Source organism: Martes martes (assembly GCF_963455335.1).
Source record: "Martes martes genome assembly, chromosome: 3".
Taxonomy (NCBI): Eukaryota; Metazoa; Chordata; class Mammalia; order Carnivora; family Mustelidae; genus Martes; species Martes martes.
The window spans coordinates 160,125,913-160,143,580 of NC_137890.1; the positions used below are offsets into that span (position 1 = coordinate 160,125,913).

Below are 17,668 nucleotides of genomic sequence, written 5' to 3' on the forward strand. Positions count from 1 at the left end.
TGATTACCTCCTTAAAGGAGATGTCGAAAATACTTTAACAACCACTTACAAATTCATGTGAAACAAATGAAAAAATAAAATAATCCCAGAAAAATAAAAGTTTTTTTAAGCAAACTAAACGGGAATTATAGAATGAGAAAGTTCAATGGGCAAAATGAAAAACTTGTTGAATAGGTTCAATAGAAGAAGGGAGATGACAAAGGATAGAATCAGTGAACTTGAAGACAGATCAATAGAATATATTCATTCTGAACAACAGAGAGATAATTTATTAGGAGAAAAAAAATAAAGAGAGTCTTTTACCCACTTTACTTTACTACCCCTATAAATATGGGCCAGTGGATCTCATAAGTTCTGGCCTTAGGACCACTTTATACTCTTTAAATTATTGAGGACACCAAAGAGTTTTTGTTTTTGTAATATTTTCCATATTAAAATTGAGAAATTTTTAAATTATTTATTAAACTTCTTTAAAATAATAATAATAAAGTCATAGCATGCTAATGTAAATAACATTTTATAAAATAAGAAGAGTAACCTCATTTTACACTTTAGCATGTGCCTTTAATATCTGGCTTATTGAAAGACAACTGGATTCTCATCTCTGCTTCTGCATTCAAGCAGTTTCTACGCAGAGTTTCAGATGAAGTATATGGGAAAAAATCTGGCCATGCACAGATATGTAGTTGGAAAATGAGAAATTATTTTAATTACATTTCCAGGTAATCATAGATAATCTTCTTTAATACTGCATTAAAACTTAACTAGTAATTCATAAAGATTGGTTGCAATATAGAACCTGAAACCACATCAATTAATTCTTCATATTCTGTTTTATTAAAATCCATTGGTCTATCTCACACTTTCAAAGGATCTTTTATTCATGTATGATTTATCATGCATCAGATATCTGAAAAATATTCAGATCATGCATCAGACATCTGAGAAATATTCGTTTACTGAGTTATACACATCTTCTGAATGTTGACATATATCATCATACAATATCCCCCCAAAAAATCACATTTGTTAAAATCACTACCAATATCCATCATCAGAAAACTCTTTCAGGGTCGGTATGCTGCCCAACTCATGGTGGTAGATCCAAGTTTTCTGAAATTCTCATTTTTGCCTGAAGGCTCAAATTTTATCACCGGCAAGAAATGCTGACAGTTTGACCTCAAAGTTCCTGGCTCATTTTGCTCATTTGCAAACAAAATGTCTTCCAAATGTCCAAGTCTGAAAGCTGCATTTGTTTTTCAGTCTTTCAAGTACAACTGGTGTTCCATGAAGAAAATGGCTGGTTCATCTCTCAGTCACATGACCATACAAGTGTTTTCCTCAAAACAGCTATCAAACATCTCTGTGCAGCAGAAGTGCTTAATGAGAACTTTCTATTTCATCAGGCAGAATGCAAGTACTCCCCGGTCAGTATTTGACTATGTTAGTAAGTTTTACCACTTCATCAAGGGCATTCCTAAGTGAAACTGAGGGGGTTTTTTGTGCTATCACCAGTTTGTGTCAGTGAGGAATACAATGACCCCTATGAAAGTTTGTTGCCACCGCCTGACGTGGAGTTAAATTTCCAGAGATTTCACTTCCCAGTGTTTTGTAATCAGTAATGCAAATGTCAACATCGTGAAAAAACCAAGTGGTATCTTATTGTTACTATCGAAAGAGGTTTGGCCTTGAGGCCCCACTGGAAAGGCACAAGAGCCCCCAAGGGTCCTCCTACAATTTGAGAATTGCTCCCCTAAGATCATATATTTGATATAACAGATGTGATTCCAGAAGCATTTTAGATCAATAGAAAATAGGAAATTCCATCAAACACATATTTATGTTCTAGAGCACTGAACCATTGAGACAGAATGAGGCAGAGTTGAAAAGGCATGTACGTGGCATCAAACAGATCCAGGTTTGAGTTCCAGCTCAAGTCCCTACTTATTTCATGATACTAGTAATCTCTTTATACCTCAGTCTTCTCATTTATAGATAATACTTTCATTTTTCTGGTTGAAATTAAATAATACGTATATAAAGCACCTGGCATCTAGACACTTATTAAGTATTTCTTATTATCTAGTGAATAATCAAATACTGCCTTGTGACACATAGTCACCTTGTATTACTTAAATTACATCTATGCCTTCTCTCTCTGGTGAGACTATAACATCTTTGAGAAGAAAACCATATGCTTCTTTATACTTCCAGGAGGACCCTCCTTGGAATGAGTCATGATGATTTATGCACTGTAAGCACATGATTTGGCCAGCTTCAAGTACAAGCAACACTGTCAAATGGATTTACACCTTCCCCTCTCTGGCCTTCATTTCTCCCTCAGAGGGGTCTGCCCCTCCCCGTTGTCTTTATGATCTTTCTGTTTTCCATCCTCTCCACATCTGACTCACCAGACTATGCCCTCCTGGGTCTGTCTTTTCTTTATCCCTAGTGTCTACCATGAAACTGGTGCACAGGAACTATTCAAACAGAGCTTGTTGAACACACGAGCTAACTGACAGAAGATTGGATGAGTACCCCCAGAATGCTTAATGCAATTGACAGTCCTTATCTTTACGACACACAGACTTTCAAAAATAATCAACACTATGACCAAATCTCCTTCTTCAAATACAATTATCCATTGGCTTTTATGAAATCTCTCTGTCTTTTTTCTACTTTGTTACTTTTCATTCTCCTTTACGGATTCCTCCTCTTACGACTGACCTTTAAATACTGATTTAGGTTAGGGTTCGGGTCTAGGAATTTTCTCTTCACTTTACATTTTTTTTGTCTGTATAAATTCATCCGTACCCATGACTCTGATTACCATCAGTATGCCAACAATTACCAGTTATAATTTTCCCATCTAGACCTCTGCATTCTAGATGTGTGGGTATCTCGCCTGTACCTCAAACAAGTCCAGGATCTTCCCCCTCAATCCTGCTTCTCCTACAGAGCTTATTTCCCGGGGTCAGACATCACCACTGACCTGACAGCACAGCTGCACTCTTGGGAGGAATTCATCTCAACACAGTCATGCTGCACAGATTTGGCACAACTTAAGTAGGTAAACCCAAGCAACTGTTGTGTAATGAAGTATAAGGTTTTAGAACCAAAAAATCATTCCATGTGCTTTTAATGACCAGAGCACCCGGACACAGGCAAACAACTGTAACTAACCTTTTCAAAATATTACAACATTGTGAAAATCTTTTTAAAAACCTATTTATATGTCACGTGTTTTAGAAAAGATTTTTTTTTTAAGATTTTATTTATTTATTTGACAGGCAGAGATCACAAGTAGGTGGAGAGGCAGGCAGAGAGAGAGGAGGAAGCAGGCTCCCTGCTGAGCAGAGAGCCCGATGCGGGGCTCGATCCCAGGACCCTGGGATCATGACCTGAGCCGAAGGCAGAGGTTTTAACCCACTGAGCCACCCAGGCGCCGCAGAAAAGATTTTAAAGGGCTTAGAAAAAAATAAATAAAATTCAAACAGTGAAGATTGGAAGTAGTAAGAATTAGATGCATTGACAAGGGAAGGTTCGAGTAAAGGAAAGATCACATCTAGAATTGCATTGAACACTTAAATATAAAATTAACAAGAAATGTGCAAGGCCTAGTTGTACTATGGAACATAAAAGAAAATTGTGATAAATGAGGACACACATTTCTAGATGAGAAAATATTATAAATAAAATAAAGAAAATATTATAAACATGTCAAATCAATCTATGGATTAAAGTAATTATAATGACTTTATTTTTTGGAATTTGAAAATTTACCATATATTATAACAGACTGTAAAACAAAAGAGTGTGACTCCAGTCAACATAAGTGTGACTTAGATCAACATAAAAGAATCACTTGTATATGGGAGTTTAAAAATAAACTGAAGGTAATATTTTAAATTAATGGGGAAAATAAATTATGCAATAAATAATGATATAATAATGAGTTGGATTTGGGAAAATTTTATAAAACTGGACTGCTACCACACAAGATACAAAAATATATTCTAGATTGATTTGAAATTTTAATATTAAAAACAAAATACAAAATGATCAAAACAATATTTACATCTTAGTGTAAGCAATTGGCTTTTTTTTTTTAAGATTTTATTTATTTATTTAACAGAGAGAGAGAGAGCACAAGTAGGCAGAGAGGCAGGCAGAGAGAGAGTGGGAAGCAGGCTCCCTGCTGAGCAGAGAGCCTGATTTGGGCCTCAATTCCAGGACCCTGAGATCACGCATAACCTGAGCCGAAGGCAGAGGCTTAACGCACTGAGCCATCCAGGTGCCCAGCAATTGGCTTTTTAAGCATGATGTGAAACTCAACACTTAAAAAAGAAAAAAATGATGCATTTGTCTGAAATAAATTGAAGCTTCTATGCAGGAGAAGATACCACAAAGTTAAAGATAAATAATAATCAGCAAAAAAATTTCAACTATAAATACAAAGCTTAAAGAACTTACTATAAAGAAGCCTAAAAATGATTTTTAAAAAGAAAATGGACAAAAGGCAGGAAAGGCCAGTTTGCAAACAGAGAGCGAAAATGGTCAATCAATAGACAAAAATAAAATATTCCCAATATTTTACCTGGGAAAAGAAATACAAAATATAAAAAGAGATATAATTTTTACTCATCAGAATTGCAAAGATGGCAAAGACTGGTAATACTAAATACTAGTCAGGTTGAGGAAATAGGAGTTCTTACTGGTGGTAGACATGTCAAGTGGCTCCCTACAAGAAGCCATCATACCAGGGTTCCTGGGTGGCTCAGTGGGTTAAGCCTCTGCCGTTGGCTCAGGTCATGATCTCAGGGTCCTGGGATGGAGCCCTGCATAGGGCTTTCTGCTCAGTGAGGAGCCTGCTTCCCCCACCACCGCCTGCCTCTCTGCCTACTTGTGATCCCTCCCCTCTGTCAAATAAATAAATAAAATCTTTAAAGAAAAAAAAAAAAGCCATCATACCTTCAGTGGGCGGAGCATGCTTTTAGTTATCCTTTTATGTATTTTTCAGAATTTTGTTAAAAGTAAATATTACTCTTAAGATAGAAAAAAGAGAGAGAGAAATTAGAACATGGAGGAAAAGGGAGAAAAATGTTAGAGATTAACATTATTAACATATAAACTCCTGAAGATCAAGATCAAGATCTCCATAAGGTTATTTGAAAACTCAAATAACATACAAAGTTTCTGTCAGCTTAAGGTATCACTATCATTAAGGACTGCTTCCTTCCTGTTCTGTAATTTTAAGTATTTCGCATTATATATGAGTACTCAATATGCACTATTTATTCTTAAGGAAAGTAGGCATTCGATAAATAGTTGAGTAAATAAAAGATGTGTAAACAGTGGGTAAATTATATAATCTTAATCTGTAACTCAGAGAAAGGTTGGAAAGAATTAGCACTATTCTAAGGAAATGTACTAAATAATTTTAGCAAATTCACAAACTACTGCATTCTTTTTTTCACGGTTATCTTGTTTCTTATAAAATAAAAAAATGTTTAAAGTCTTTAAAGTCGACTACTAAAAATTAGCTGGGTTACTATACAGATGGATTTAGAAAACAAAGTGCAAAATCGGAAACCTGTGCATTGGACAGTCCCGCTGTTAAAAAAACATCAAGGTCAAATGCTCACCCTCCCCATGACCACTGAGCTGCAGTATCAAGGCAGAAGCTGGGTTGTGCATAGTGAAGAACACAAGCAGAAGACAGACAAAGATGCTCCCAGGAGCACATGTTGCTCTTCAGTGATTGTTGCCCACAGTATCTTAATGTTCTCCATGAATTTTTGTGCAGTAGGTACGATTCCCAAAAACACTTAAGAAGCTTCTCCCCCGCAAATTTTGCAATGTGCTATAAGACCAAGCTTCAAAAGATGTGAGTGTTCCTTACTCCCATCACATTCAACCAACAAAGACCATTAGAGTGCTCAGAATATTAACGAATCTAATTAATGTTTATTTAACTCCTTCTTATGGCCCAAAAAACTAGGGGCCTACACACAAGAAGTAAAAGACAAAGACTGTCATGCCTGAGTCAGTTGAAAAGCACGTATGCAACACCTACTCTTCATGAAGTGAAGAGCTTATGAATTAATGAATGAGATAAAAAGAGAATGCCCATGCTTGATTAGCCATATTATTGCCATGTACTTTTAGGAGGGAGAGGGACAAATTCCATGGATGCCAACGTGGAATGCTCCTGACCAATATGTTATTCAAAAGAAAGTAGGAGGACTGAAATCTGGGGACTAAGAGATTAAACAAAATTGCAGAAGGGATAAAGGTAACACAAGAATGATTCAGTGGTGAGTGATTTTTTTTCCTCCTTGATAATGTTATTTCAACACCCACCTGCTATTCAGTAGTACCTTGGAAACTTGCATATAATGCATGGCTCACCAAAGACTGGAATTCAGAAATTGTCTAACATGCTAAGTGATATGACTTCATTAGAAGATAATCATTAAGACAATAGTTGCAAGTTTAAGTCCAAAGCCTTATTGAATGGGAGATCGCCATTGGAATCCCGGACTTTGAGAGCTGGAGTGAATCTTAGAGATCATCTGTCTCACCTACTCCCACTTCAGGAGGAGCTCAAGGCTTTCTACTCAACACAGCTTATCTCATTAAACTTGTTTATTCAACAAATAGGTGAGCTCGTCTTTATTGACCTGTCTCCATCTACTCTAAGTGCTAGAGATGCGGTAATAAACAAAATAGATGAAGTCCAGGACCTCAGGAAGCTTTAATTCTAAGTTGGGGTGACTAGGTGAAATACATAGGTAAAACTGTGGTACGTTGCCCTGAGATAGCACTGAGAAAAAACAAAACAAAACAAAAAAAACAGCAGAGGATGCACATTGCGCATCCAAATGAACGATCAGGCAGGCCAAGAGGTACTCAGGACTACTCCCTCCGGTTTTTAAACAGGGAGAATAGATGAGATCACCTAACCGATGAGTATAGATAGCAAAGTCCAAGGGCAGAGTGCTGGGACACTCCAACATTAAGATCAGAAGGAAGAGATGCCAATAAGATGGATGAAGAAGGAACCACAATAAAGTAAGATTAAAAACCAGTGTGTCCTGGAAGCCAAAGGACAGAGTGGTCAAATGCATTAGATGCTGCTGTCAGGTCAGGACAAGAAGGCTGCAGAGGCGGCCAGTGGATTGAGTGATGTTGGAGATCACTGAGGATCTTAAGGAGCGCAGTTTCAGTGGAGCCACGAGGGTGAAAACACAACAGGAGTGAGTTCAAGACAGAAGAGAAGAGAAATCAGGACACTGTTCTTCTAAGGAGGTTTGCTCTGAAGGGAAAGAGGTAAATGGGAGAGTAGCTGCAAAGGGTCAACAGACAGGTTAAGACGGGCATTATTATCAACATGTGACTTGATGGATCAAAACAAATTGCCCAAGCTACAAAATCTGTATACGGTGAGAGCCAGATATTATGATCCCAGAGCTCATCTTCCTAACCTACACTCCACAGCAAAGGGATGAATGAAACCCAGTCATTCACATATCCGTCTATTTATGGGAATCAGCCCAGCCTACACCAAGCATAGCCAAAGTTGTGAATGCATCGAGAGAACAAGCTCTTTACAATTTCCCACGTGCTACCTCTCACATCTAGGGCCTTTTCGTGTTATTTTAATTGTAATTCGAAGAGGGAGGAAATGAGTTATGATTTTACTACAAATGTTAACTTCACATGGGTGAGAGTTAATGTCAGGCCTTCTGTTGCAGGGAAGCCCAACCTTCTCATCCCGTAAGGATATTTGGTCATCTACTGCTTTGTGGCAAGTTTTGTAGACTTTTAAATTTTGTATTCTTCTTATTTTTATTTATTTTTTTTAAAGATTTTTAACATTTATTTGTTTGAGAGAGAGAGAGAGAGAGCACAAGCAGGGGGAGAGGCAGGCAGAGGGAGAGGGAGAAACAGGCTCCCCGCTGAGCAGGGAGCCCCATGAGGGGCTCCATCCCAGGACCCTAGGATCATGACCTGAGCCCAAGGCAGACACTTAACCCACTGAGCCACCCAGGAGCCCCTATTCTTATTTTTAAAGTGAGCTCTGAATTGGAACCAAGAGTTCTCCCCTTACTTCTACACCTAACGAGTTGGGTGACCAGTGGTCTTCACTCATTCTTCAAAGGTGACCATGTCCTCACCTGTGAAACAAGACAACTAGACAAGTTTGTCCCACTCTAAAACTACAGGGTTCTGTGGGTGTATTTTGAAATTCCTCAGCTCATTGGAATCAAGGACTGTGACCTTTAAGCTGAAAGCCCTGGGGCACAGGGCGCCTGGTGGCAGGCCCTCAATAAACGTGTTTGGTCAACTGATAAGCGTGATCTGGAATGCGGACACTCAATTAATTGCATATGCATTTTCCTTTTCATACTCAACACATCTTGACTTGATCGTTCTGCTCTGTTTAAAATAAAAAGCAATGTGCTCCTTGTCAGTGTCTTCCCTTCCGGATACCAATCTCTAGGGACACTGATCACCACCTCTCCCTCCCCATCCGCCCCATTCCTAACTAGCCAGAAAAGCATTATAACTCCGCAACTTCAACGTTTAAAGAATTCCTTAAAAATCACTTTAAATGTTTTGAGTAACAGTGTTCAGCAACCAAAGGAGGGAGGGGCCCTGTTGGGAATCGCCCGGCTATCTGTCCCGGACATGGATCACCCGCTAGGGGACCCCGCCGGCCCCTCGAGTCCCCGCACCCTCCACCGCCCCGGAGCCTCCCAAGGCCAGAGCCCAGCACCCACGCCAGCACGGAGGAGGCCCTGCCCCTACCTGGCGGGTAATACCGGAGTAGGAGGCCCTTGAGCTTCATTTTCTCCTTCCCAGACCCCTGGTCAACGCTCTTCGTAGCCATGGAAACAGCCAAACAGCAGCTGTGCTTCGGCGCGCATGCGCGAGCGTCCGGGGCGCGGAGCTGGGCTTGCAGACTTCGGGGATGCGGTCTGCGGCGCGGGCGACCCGTGGCGGGTTGGGGGCGTCCGCTCGGCGAGGCGCGGCCAGGGAGCAGGCCCTGCCCCTGCGGGTGCCCGCACCTGCCTGCTTGTTCGTAGGGGCGGGCGGGGGCTCCAGGGCGCGTCGCTGAAGAGAGCGCTGCCACCCTCGCCCCGTCCGCACCGTCGGTGCCTGGGCTGCGCAGGGACGGGGGGGCCCCTCGCGTTCTCCGTCAGGGTAACTTCACAGCGGGCGAAGCGCGGCCTGGGAGGGCGAGGCGCTGGCCGCGCACACTGTGGCCCATTGAGTTTCCAAGGAGAAGGGACGGCAGAAAAGTTCCCTCCTGGTCACCATTCCGGGCGTCTCCTCATGCCCTGTCCTTGTTCCCAGAAAAGAATTAGGACCACAATGTAACAGGCTACATTTCCTGATGCTGTGCGGTGCGCTGCGCTTGGCGCCTTATACACCTGTAGCTGTAGAGATTAACAGAGGTTTGAGTGGTGCACTATTTCTTCCCGCACCCTCTCACGGATGCAACAACCCAGCATCTGAAAAAGTGAGGACCCCCACACACCCCCAACTAGCGAGCCACAGAGGCGGGACGGGAGGGCAGGTGCGTCAGAAGCCTGTCACCTGGAGTCCACAGGGTACTGTCCACCCAGGGTATATGGTTTCCCGGACCTTTTTGTGGCCTATTCGGTTTCTTGCCAGAATCGGTTCTTTGCCTGTAAAGTCCAGTTCCCGTGAGGAAGACTGTCCTGGAAGAATCAGTGGGGCCAGACTGTCCATTTCCTTTAAGGAATTTGACCTAAATTCCTAAGTCAAAATATCCCCAAAGGTAAGCACTTCCTCTGTGGTCTTCACAACTGTGGGCCACGTCTCCTCATCGTCTCCATGCCAATTCTCCAAACTGACTCACTTATTTTACTTCACGTTTTTAAATGTAAGCTTGCAAGAAAATTATTGTTAATCCTGTAAATTAGAATTTTGCCCAGTTGTCGATGAGGAGCAGTAGGTAACTGTAAAAATAAATGAGATTTTTTAAATGCTATGGAATGACCCTATACTATTGCCTACCAGAGACTATGAACCAAAGGCCTTCCAAAGGCCTTCCCTACAAAACAGTAGGGAAGCATCATCGACTATTTGAAATTTTCAAGACAGCCTAGCACCCAACTGAGCCTTTCTACTTCGTGTACTCAGAAGGCTGGAGAGATCATTGAAATGGGAGAGCCTCTGCATGGAAAAATTAAGCCTAATACAAATGGGAAGCACATAAAAATCCTAGCATCCCACACTTGAGAAACAGAAAAAAAAACAGATGAAATGTAAGATTCATTCTAGCTCAAAGTCTCTCCTAATCATTAAGACTCTGGAAAAGGCTTAAGTGGGGAAGGGCGCAGAGATCATCTATAGAAACGAGAAGTCTTGGGGCTCCAGAATGGCTTAATCAGTTAAGTGTTGATTTCCGCCCAGGTCATGATCTCCAGGTCATGCATGATCTCAGGGTCATGGGACTGAGCCCCACCTTGGGCTCCTGCTCAGTAGGAAGTTGGCTTGAGAATCTCTCCGTTTCCCTCTGCCCTCCCCCAGGTCTCTCACTCTCTCTCTCTCAAATGAAATAAATAAAATATTAAAAAAAAAAAAGAAACAACAAAGTCTTTAGTGGATTTTGTTTCCCCATTTATTGTTTATGCTTGTGAATTTTAAATGAGGCCTTCGAAAAAATAGTAACTTTATAGTGGAGAAATCCAGTAGACACCATTTGACCATTGGGATAGAAGTTAACATTCCCAATGTAGGGACAAACTGACATTCATAGCTTGTTATACAAGACAATGACAAGGACACAGCAATTCTCTAGAATTCCTTCCTGCAAAGCATAACTTGTCTCTTTAATCATGAGGAAACATCAGGGCAACCAAAATTAAAGAAACTGTACGAAATAACTGTCAAGCCAAGAAAAAAAAAGACTGAAAACTGCTTCAGATTAAAGACACTAAAGACATAGAACAATTAAATGCACTGAGTGATGCTGGGTCCTGAACCAGGAAGAAAATTATCTGTAAAGGACATGATTGGGACAATTGAATGAGACATTGTAGTTTAAATTATATTGATATTATATCAATAGTGAGTTTCCTGATTTTGATCATTGTGCTGTGATTATATAAGACAATGTCTTTGTTCTTAGGAAAAATATATTAATTTCTTTAGAGATAAAGGGGTATGATACGTGCAATCAACTCTCAAATGGTTTTGAAAATCTTATATTTATGTGTAGGGGTGTGTGTGTGTGTGTGTGTGTGTTTGGATAGGTGGATGAATAAGAAACAATAAAGCCACTGAGAAAAAAATCCTGAATCCAGCTAGGCACAGGGCTCTTTTTGAGAAGTTCCTTGTCCTACTCTTGCAACTTCTCCATTAGTTTGAAATTCTTACAAAATAAAAAGTGGCCTTTGTTTTCCGCAGAACAAGCCAGGCTTCATAATGTTCCAGGGTATAGATAACAACCACAGAACCATCCGGCTCCACTTTTGTTACGAGATCCCCAAGTTCAAGTTCACTCCCTGTTTCACCTTTCCTTCTACCTCCATCTTCCTCTAGTTGAGACCAAGAGCCCCCACCACTGTTACGGTAGGTAGCATCACCACTGCCTCCATTTCCAGGAGTTCCTGAACTTCCTAAGTGGCTCTTGTCTTTCTGTTCCAGGTAAAGGATTTCTCCTACTTCCTTGAACCAAACTTTAACAGGTTGTCCTTTTGCTTCTTAAAAAAAAAATTCCAAAAAAAAAAAAAAAAATCCAGCTCTGCAGCTTTTGACATCCTTCCTTTGGCTCCAAGAGTTTAAGCCAAGTTCTCCCACATAAGTTAGAGAACTTCCTCAGCACCTTCACGTCATATCCAGGGCCCTCTTTACCGACTCTGGGGCACAGGCCTTCGGTGTTGAGGTCTCAGAGCCCATCCCCACTAGGGGTCAGCAGCCCTCCTCTCTCTGCTTCAGAGTAATTTATCTGGATGTCAAAACATCCTGACTGTCCCAAAGTTCTCTCACATTTCCTCCCTAACACCTAGATGCTCTCTGCTGATGGGATTCCTAGTGTTCTGACTTGTTAGCCCAGAATCCTGCCACCAGTATCCAGTGTAAGTCCCCTCAGACCCCTTTTTGGGAGGCAATAGGCTTCTCCGCATATGAAGTGGTGATCCAAAGAGAAGTAAGCGAAGTTCATGAGTGTGGACAGATTTCTCTTCTGGCCTTGGCTTAAGTTGAGGTTAAAGCTATACATAATTGACTTACCGTGTACTCATTCCTGGAAGGTACTGCATGAATCTCTCTACCGGAGTAAATGTCTGTTTCATGCTAAGTCATGGCCATTAGCCATGAATGCTGTACAGAAATCTACAAAAACAAAACTCCTACATTGTCCCAGTGAAGGGTGCTCATCTTAGTGTCTGGTAGACTTGGTATGACTTCCTGACGGGGCTACTCTAGGCACCTTCCTAAAAGTCATATCATACTCTCCATCAATTCCTGCATTCTGTGCTGATTTGACCATTGACTCACTAGAGCAACAATCACCATTCATAATGGATTTGTATACATAAATTTAACATTTGGCTCTGGGTTTCTTCCCACTGACACCTTCCTTGAACAGCCAGAAGTTTAAAAAATTTAGTATCATTAACTTGACTCCCCCAAAGTAATTCTGTCTGGTGGATTGAAGCCACACTGGGTTTCTGTTTTCAGTGTGTCCCTGGACCAGCAGCATAGTCCCCCCTGGGAACTTGCTAGAACTGTAAATTCTTGCCACACCTTACCGCCTACAGGATCAGAAATGCTGGTAGCGAATGCCCGACAATCCCTGTTTGAACAAGCTTTTCTGGTGATTCTGGTGAACAATAAAGTTGGAAAACCACTCAGCTGGTACAATAGGTTACAATGGTGGGCCAGGCCTGAGAGAAGGTGGGCGCTCTCCCCCTACCATCAGACCTTTTATATATTCTGAAGTCTTCCCTGATTGTCGGGGACAGTAAGCGGCTTGGTCACATCTGAGGATGTGAGTAGGACCCAGAAACAGTGTGGGAAGAAACTGGAATTCTCTACCTAATTGGGTTTCAGAGGCTCCAATGTGCTGAGAGCCACCAGTGGATATCAGAGTGTGAAGGAAGGCTGGGGGTGGGGGAATGTCTCCAAGCGGGAGAGGGAGGGAAGGAGGGGAAGAAGGACGCAGGGAGGGAGGCAGGAGTCAGCCTGGAGGATCTTGCTCAGCACCGCGGCAAGGCTGATGGGCAGGAATGCAGCTCCAGAAGGACATGGTGGCTCCCATTTGACCCAGTTCCTCCTGGAAAGAGCCCTGGCATCAATGGGAACCTATAATCACTTGTCTTGGGGGCACCCAGTCCGCAGAAAAGAGATGCACAGTTGCTCCCTGGAAAGAAAGTACAGAGAATGAGATCTGAATGTTCAAAGACTACCGAGAGAGGTCCGCTGAGCCTCCCAGGTGGTGGGACCCCAGTACAGCCACCCCAGAGGGGCTGCATCCGGGCTCTTAAAACTTCTTCCCATATCTTCCTCCACCTCCCTGAAGGACCTGTGGAGGACCTGATCTTATCTGGGAATGGAAAACCAGAGGCACCAAGGGCCACTAATTGATGCACTAAGTCTATTTAGAGGGCCTACCAGTGCTAGGCAAATTTCAGGTATAAAGGGTCTAATTCTGAAAACAATAATTTGGGGGAAGCCATTCCTAGAGAGGATTAGACTTCAGGTGGGTTTGAAACTATTGTGTTTATGGGTGGGGGGCATGTCCCTAGGTAGGACAACCTAGGGATTGTTCCTAGGTAGGACTGCATTTAGAGTCTATGAGGTACTCCTACAGGGACATGCAGGCCGCATTAACAGGGCCGGTCCACAGTAGCTTCTGTCACTAAGAGCAGCATGCCTGACCTGAGACCTCGCTCTGCCATCTACCAGCCGTGGGCTCTTAGGCAAGGTCCCTAAGCCCTAAGGCTTCAGTTTCCTCATCGGAAAGATAAGAATCCAGTTAATGGGGTTTTTATCTCCAAGTCTGGCTTGTTCAGAAACACTCTGCAAGTATCAAGGTTGATGATGACAGTGATAAGCATTTATTTTCCTAAGGTGGTTTGTTTGAAATTGGGGAAGGGTGTGTGCCCATTGCTCTCATCTAAATTGATAATCTAGATCGACAATTACTCTGATAACCCCCATACAAGCAATTTGGAGTCCTTTGTATGATACCTGACAATAGATACACCTTTCTAGTTATGTTTGTATTAGTATAATTAGTGTAAATAGTAAAATGAGCTTACATTCCTCAAGACATAACTACTTTGTCTGTAGATCCAAATAGATTTGTCTTCTTAAAGAAATGGCCCTTGAGGACTCAGAAGGGGCAAGAGGGTTATAGATCTTAACAACGCTAGAGATTGTCCAAAGAAGAGTAAAGCTGTGTAAGGACATGAGAACGTTCAAATGAGGGGAGCTGCCATGGACCTCACACCACCTTCCATGTCCGTGCCTGATACACAGTGGGTCCTCCATCAGTGTCTGATGCTTAAGGACTTGGAGGATCCATCTGGAAGAGGAAGTAGCTGATTACGTGCAGAGAGAGGGCAAGGTTGAGAGAGCCGGATCCCCAGAGACAGATTTCGGCTCAATACAAAGAACTTTGTACCAGGGTGTCCAGTAATGGGCTAGGCTGTCTCAAAAAGTACTGAGGATTTCCCAGCACGGGAAGTGTTTTAGCTGAAACAATTTGACCAGCTGCCAGGATGACTGCAGAACACAGTGTTAATTGGATGAAAGCCAAAACTAGATAAGAAGTTTCATCTCCCTTTTGATGCTGTAGTTCCTTCATTTTGTGCTGCCTGTGTGTTTTCACAAAGGAGTAACCGCGGGGCCGGTGAATGACGGTAGCCTGGGAGTTGGAAGTTCCAGTCCCGGCCCTCCCATCAGTGACCTTTGAGCAAGTCAGTTGTCCTCACCTGGAGTTACTCATCGGCAAATCATCCTTCATTCCATTCAGTTCCAGCATAACACCGCCAACTTCTTCATGCTCTGGACTTTCATTCTGTCATTCCTTCCACCTGATAGAACTCCCACTTCATCCACTCTAAAGTCGTACCAGGCTCCAATCAGCTTTGCCACATGCTCAGTTCAACTGTATGGGATGGGTGTGGGTTTCGCATCAGGACGAAGGCCATTCCTGCCCCAGGCTCCCATTCTCAAGGCTGCACCTGGCCACTTTCCGGCAAATTCAGATCAATCCAGGTATTCCTTTGGAAGCCATTTCATCTTTCAAACCTCATTGCATTCAGAAGTGTTATTTGCTTTGTCCCTCTCAAATAGAGTTTATTCTGAACATCTCATAGCCACTTACCGTGGCTTGTGGAGAAGGACCCAGAATTCTCAGTCACGGTTACCCTGGGTCCTGCCCGCCTATGTTGCAACTCTTCTTCCCACTTGCCAGGGTGCTCCCCACCCCCTATCTGCAGCCAGGAGCTGAGATGTGACCATGTCTTGCTCTGGACCCCAGTGGGACAGTGTGTGCCTCACGTCTGCTCTTTCTCCTCTAGGCCAGCAGATCCCGGAAGGCTCTCTAGCTCTTTCCTTGTTACCTCCCATGCCCCAGTCATGGGTCCTGAGAATTTTCAAATATCTAAATTCGCCAATTTGACCACAAGAAACAAGGGGGTTACCTCTAATCCATATTGGGCTGCCATTTCTGCCCAATTTCCACCCATTACAGTAAAGCAGGAAAGCTTCTTTGCAAGGCTTGCTGGATTCTAGCATCATCTCACAGAAGGGTGGTCTCCTTCTTCTTCCTGGATCCCAAAACACCAAAGGAGTTCTCCGTAAGCCTTCCACATCTTATAATAAACCGTTTCCATCTTTCCTCCATCTACCCAGATGAAAGGGTCATTTTCTAAATATGCTGGTGAAGGGAGTTGGTTTGGAGTCAGTGTCCTGGTACCCTCTGCCCTTCCCCCAGACTTGGGAATCCCCCGCAGGCAGGTAAACGCCCAGCAAGTGCTTCACACAGAGCCATTGCTAGCATGCACCATGCCTTTGTGCAGATTATAAAAATGTTGTCACCTCTGGGCTCGAGAACTACAAATGACGCCCCTTCGCCACTCTAGGGTTCCAGGGTGCCAGGGCTAGGCTCCCACAGCCGGCCAACCCAGGCTGGGTATAGGCCAGGTTTCTCTGCACTCTTCCTCCATGGCCAGGCTCGGTGTGCTGCCCAGACTGCCCGCAGTCCTCCTCGCATGCCCAAGGAAGGGTTGATCCTTACAACGCTACCCACACGAAAGCCTTGACCCACCTAAACTTCCCCGTGTGGCTCATGCTAGGGAAGTACATTTGCCTGCAAGTTGCTTTTCCATGCAGAAGTGACGGAAGGCTGGGGGAGAGGTAGAGTTACGTGATTAGGTTAGACTTGCCCAAGCGTCAAACTTTCAATGCTGTTGACGACTGTGTGCTCTTTAGAAGAAGGCATCTTGGCCAAGAAAGGACACAAAACTGGGTCAGAGGAGTTTGAAGTTGAATGCCAGTTCTGACGGCTAGACGGGTCACTTTTAGAACTTCTGGCTTCTTTCACTTACAGCAGGGATAATAATAGTATCTGCCTCATGGGGTTCTTGTGCAGATTAATGATGGAAATATAAGGAGTGTCCTTATGGCCCTTTAAGTCTCTAGGCACCTAAAATTGTTTTCCCTTAAATATTATCATCCTGCAGTGATCTGCTTCTACAACTGAATTCTCTAACTCTACGATGCATACATGCACAAAATAACTAGCCTGCTATTCAGAATAAAGACCACTTTGAGGGATTCTTACAATCCAGTTACGGTTATTTAGCTGCCTCGTTGGCAGTAGGGGGCAGCAGTGTACATCCGTTCTTTATGAGCCCTAACACCTGTTGCCTTCCAAAGTCCAGAGCCCATGTCGTTGGGCAAAGGAGTACACACTCTTGCAGCGTACGCTCCTTTCTTCTGGCTTCCAGAAGCCTGTCTTTGAAGGCCATTCCCTGGATAAACCAAAACAGTGCACAAGACTGATTCCTGTTTATCGTGTAATTTTGCATATATTTCTTGAGGTTTTATCATTTAAAGGGGTGTTTCTCTTTGCTTTGAAAGAATGTTCGATATTGGTGAGCTAGACTTATTGTCTTCTATTGCATTTAACTTTACTTATGTGTTAGTGCTATATTCTTAGCCACAATTTAATATACTTAAGAGAAACAATCAATTATTAAATATATAATAAGACAACGATTATGATTCCTGATCTTACGATCATGCTGTAAGAAATCAAAACATGTGGTTTGCACCACGGTGCTAATGACACCCAAATATGCTAGCTATGATAACAATAATAATAATTAACATTGACGGAATGCTTACTCTGTGCCAGACACTGGGTTAAGTGTATTATACAAATGATGACCTGATTCAGTCTTCACAAAACCTCTAGAAAGTGAGGACTACTGTCCCCATTTTAAAAATGAGAAACTGAGACACTGAGATTAAGCCTCCTTCTCCAGCTGTATGGTCGTTTTATTTTATTTTTTTTAAAGATTTATTTATTTTAGGGAAGGGGTGTTAGGGAGAAGGGTCAGAGAGAGAGAGAGAGAGAGAGAGAGAGTCTTAAACAGACTCCCCACTGATCGGG

General features: G+C 42.6%; 1 protein-coding gene across 2 annotated transcripts in view; it reads right to left on the reverse strand.

Annotated features, from left to right (window-relative positions):
* Positions 1-8,905, reverse strand: part of DAW1 (dynein assembly factor with WD repeats 1) — a gene marked incomplete at both ends in the record, with an annotated part of 41,795 nt that extends 32,890 nt beyond the window's left edge. The window contains one exon of one of the 2 annotated variants that reach the window (XM_080799356.1): positions 8,815-8,905. In XM_080799356.1, the coding sequence (XP_080655482.1) occupies positions 8,815-8,896 (82 nt within the window). The remainder of the gene's footprint in view (positions 1-8,814) is intronic. The other variant, XM_080799355.1, reaches the window with a different exon arrangement.
* Positions 8,906-17,668: the final 8,763 nt, after the last annotated feature.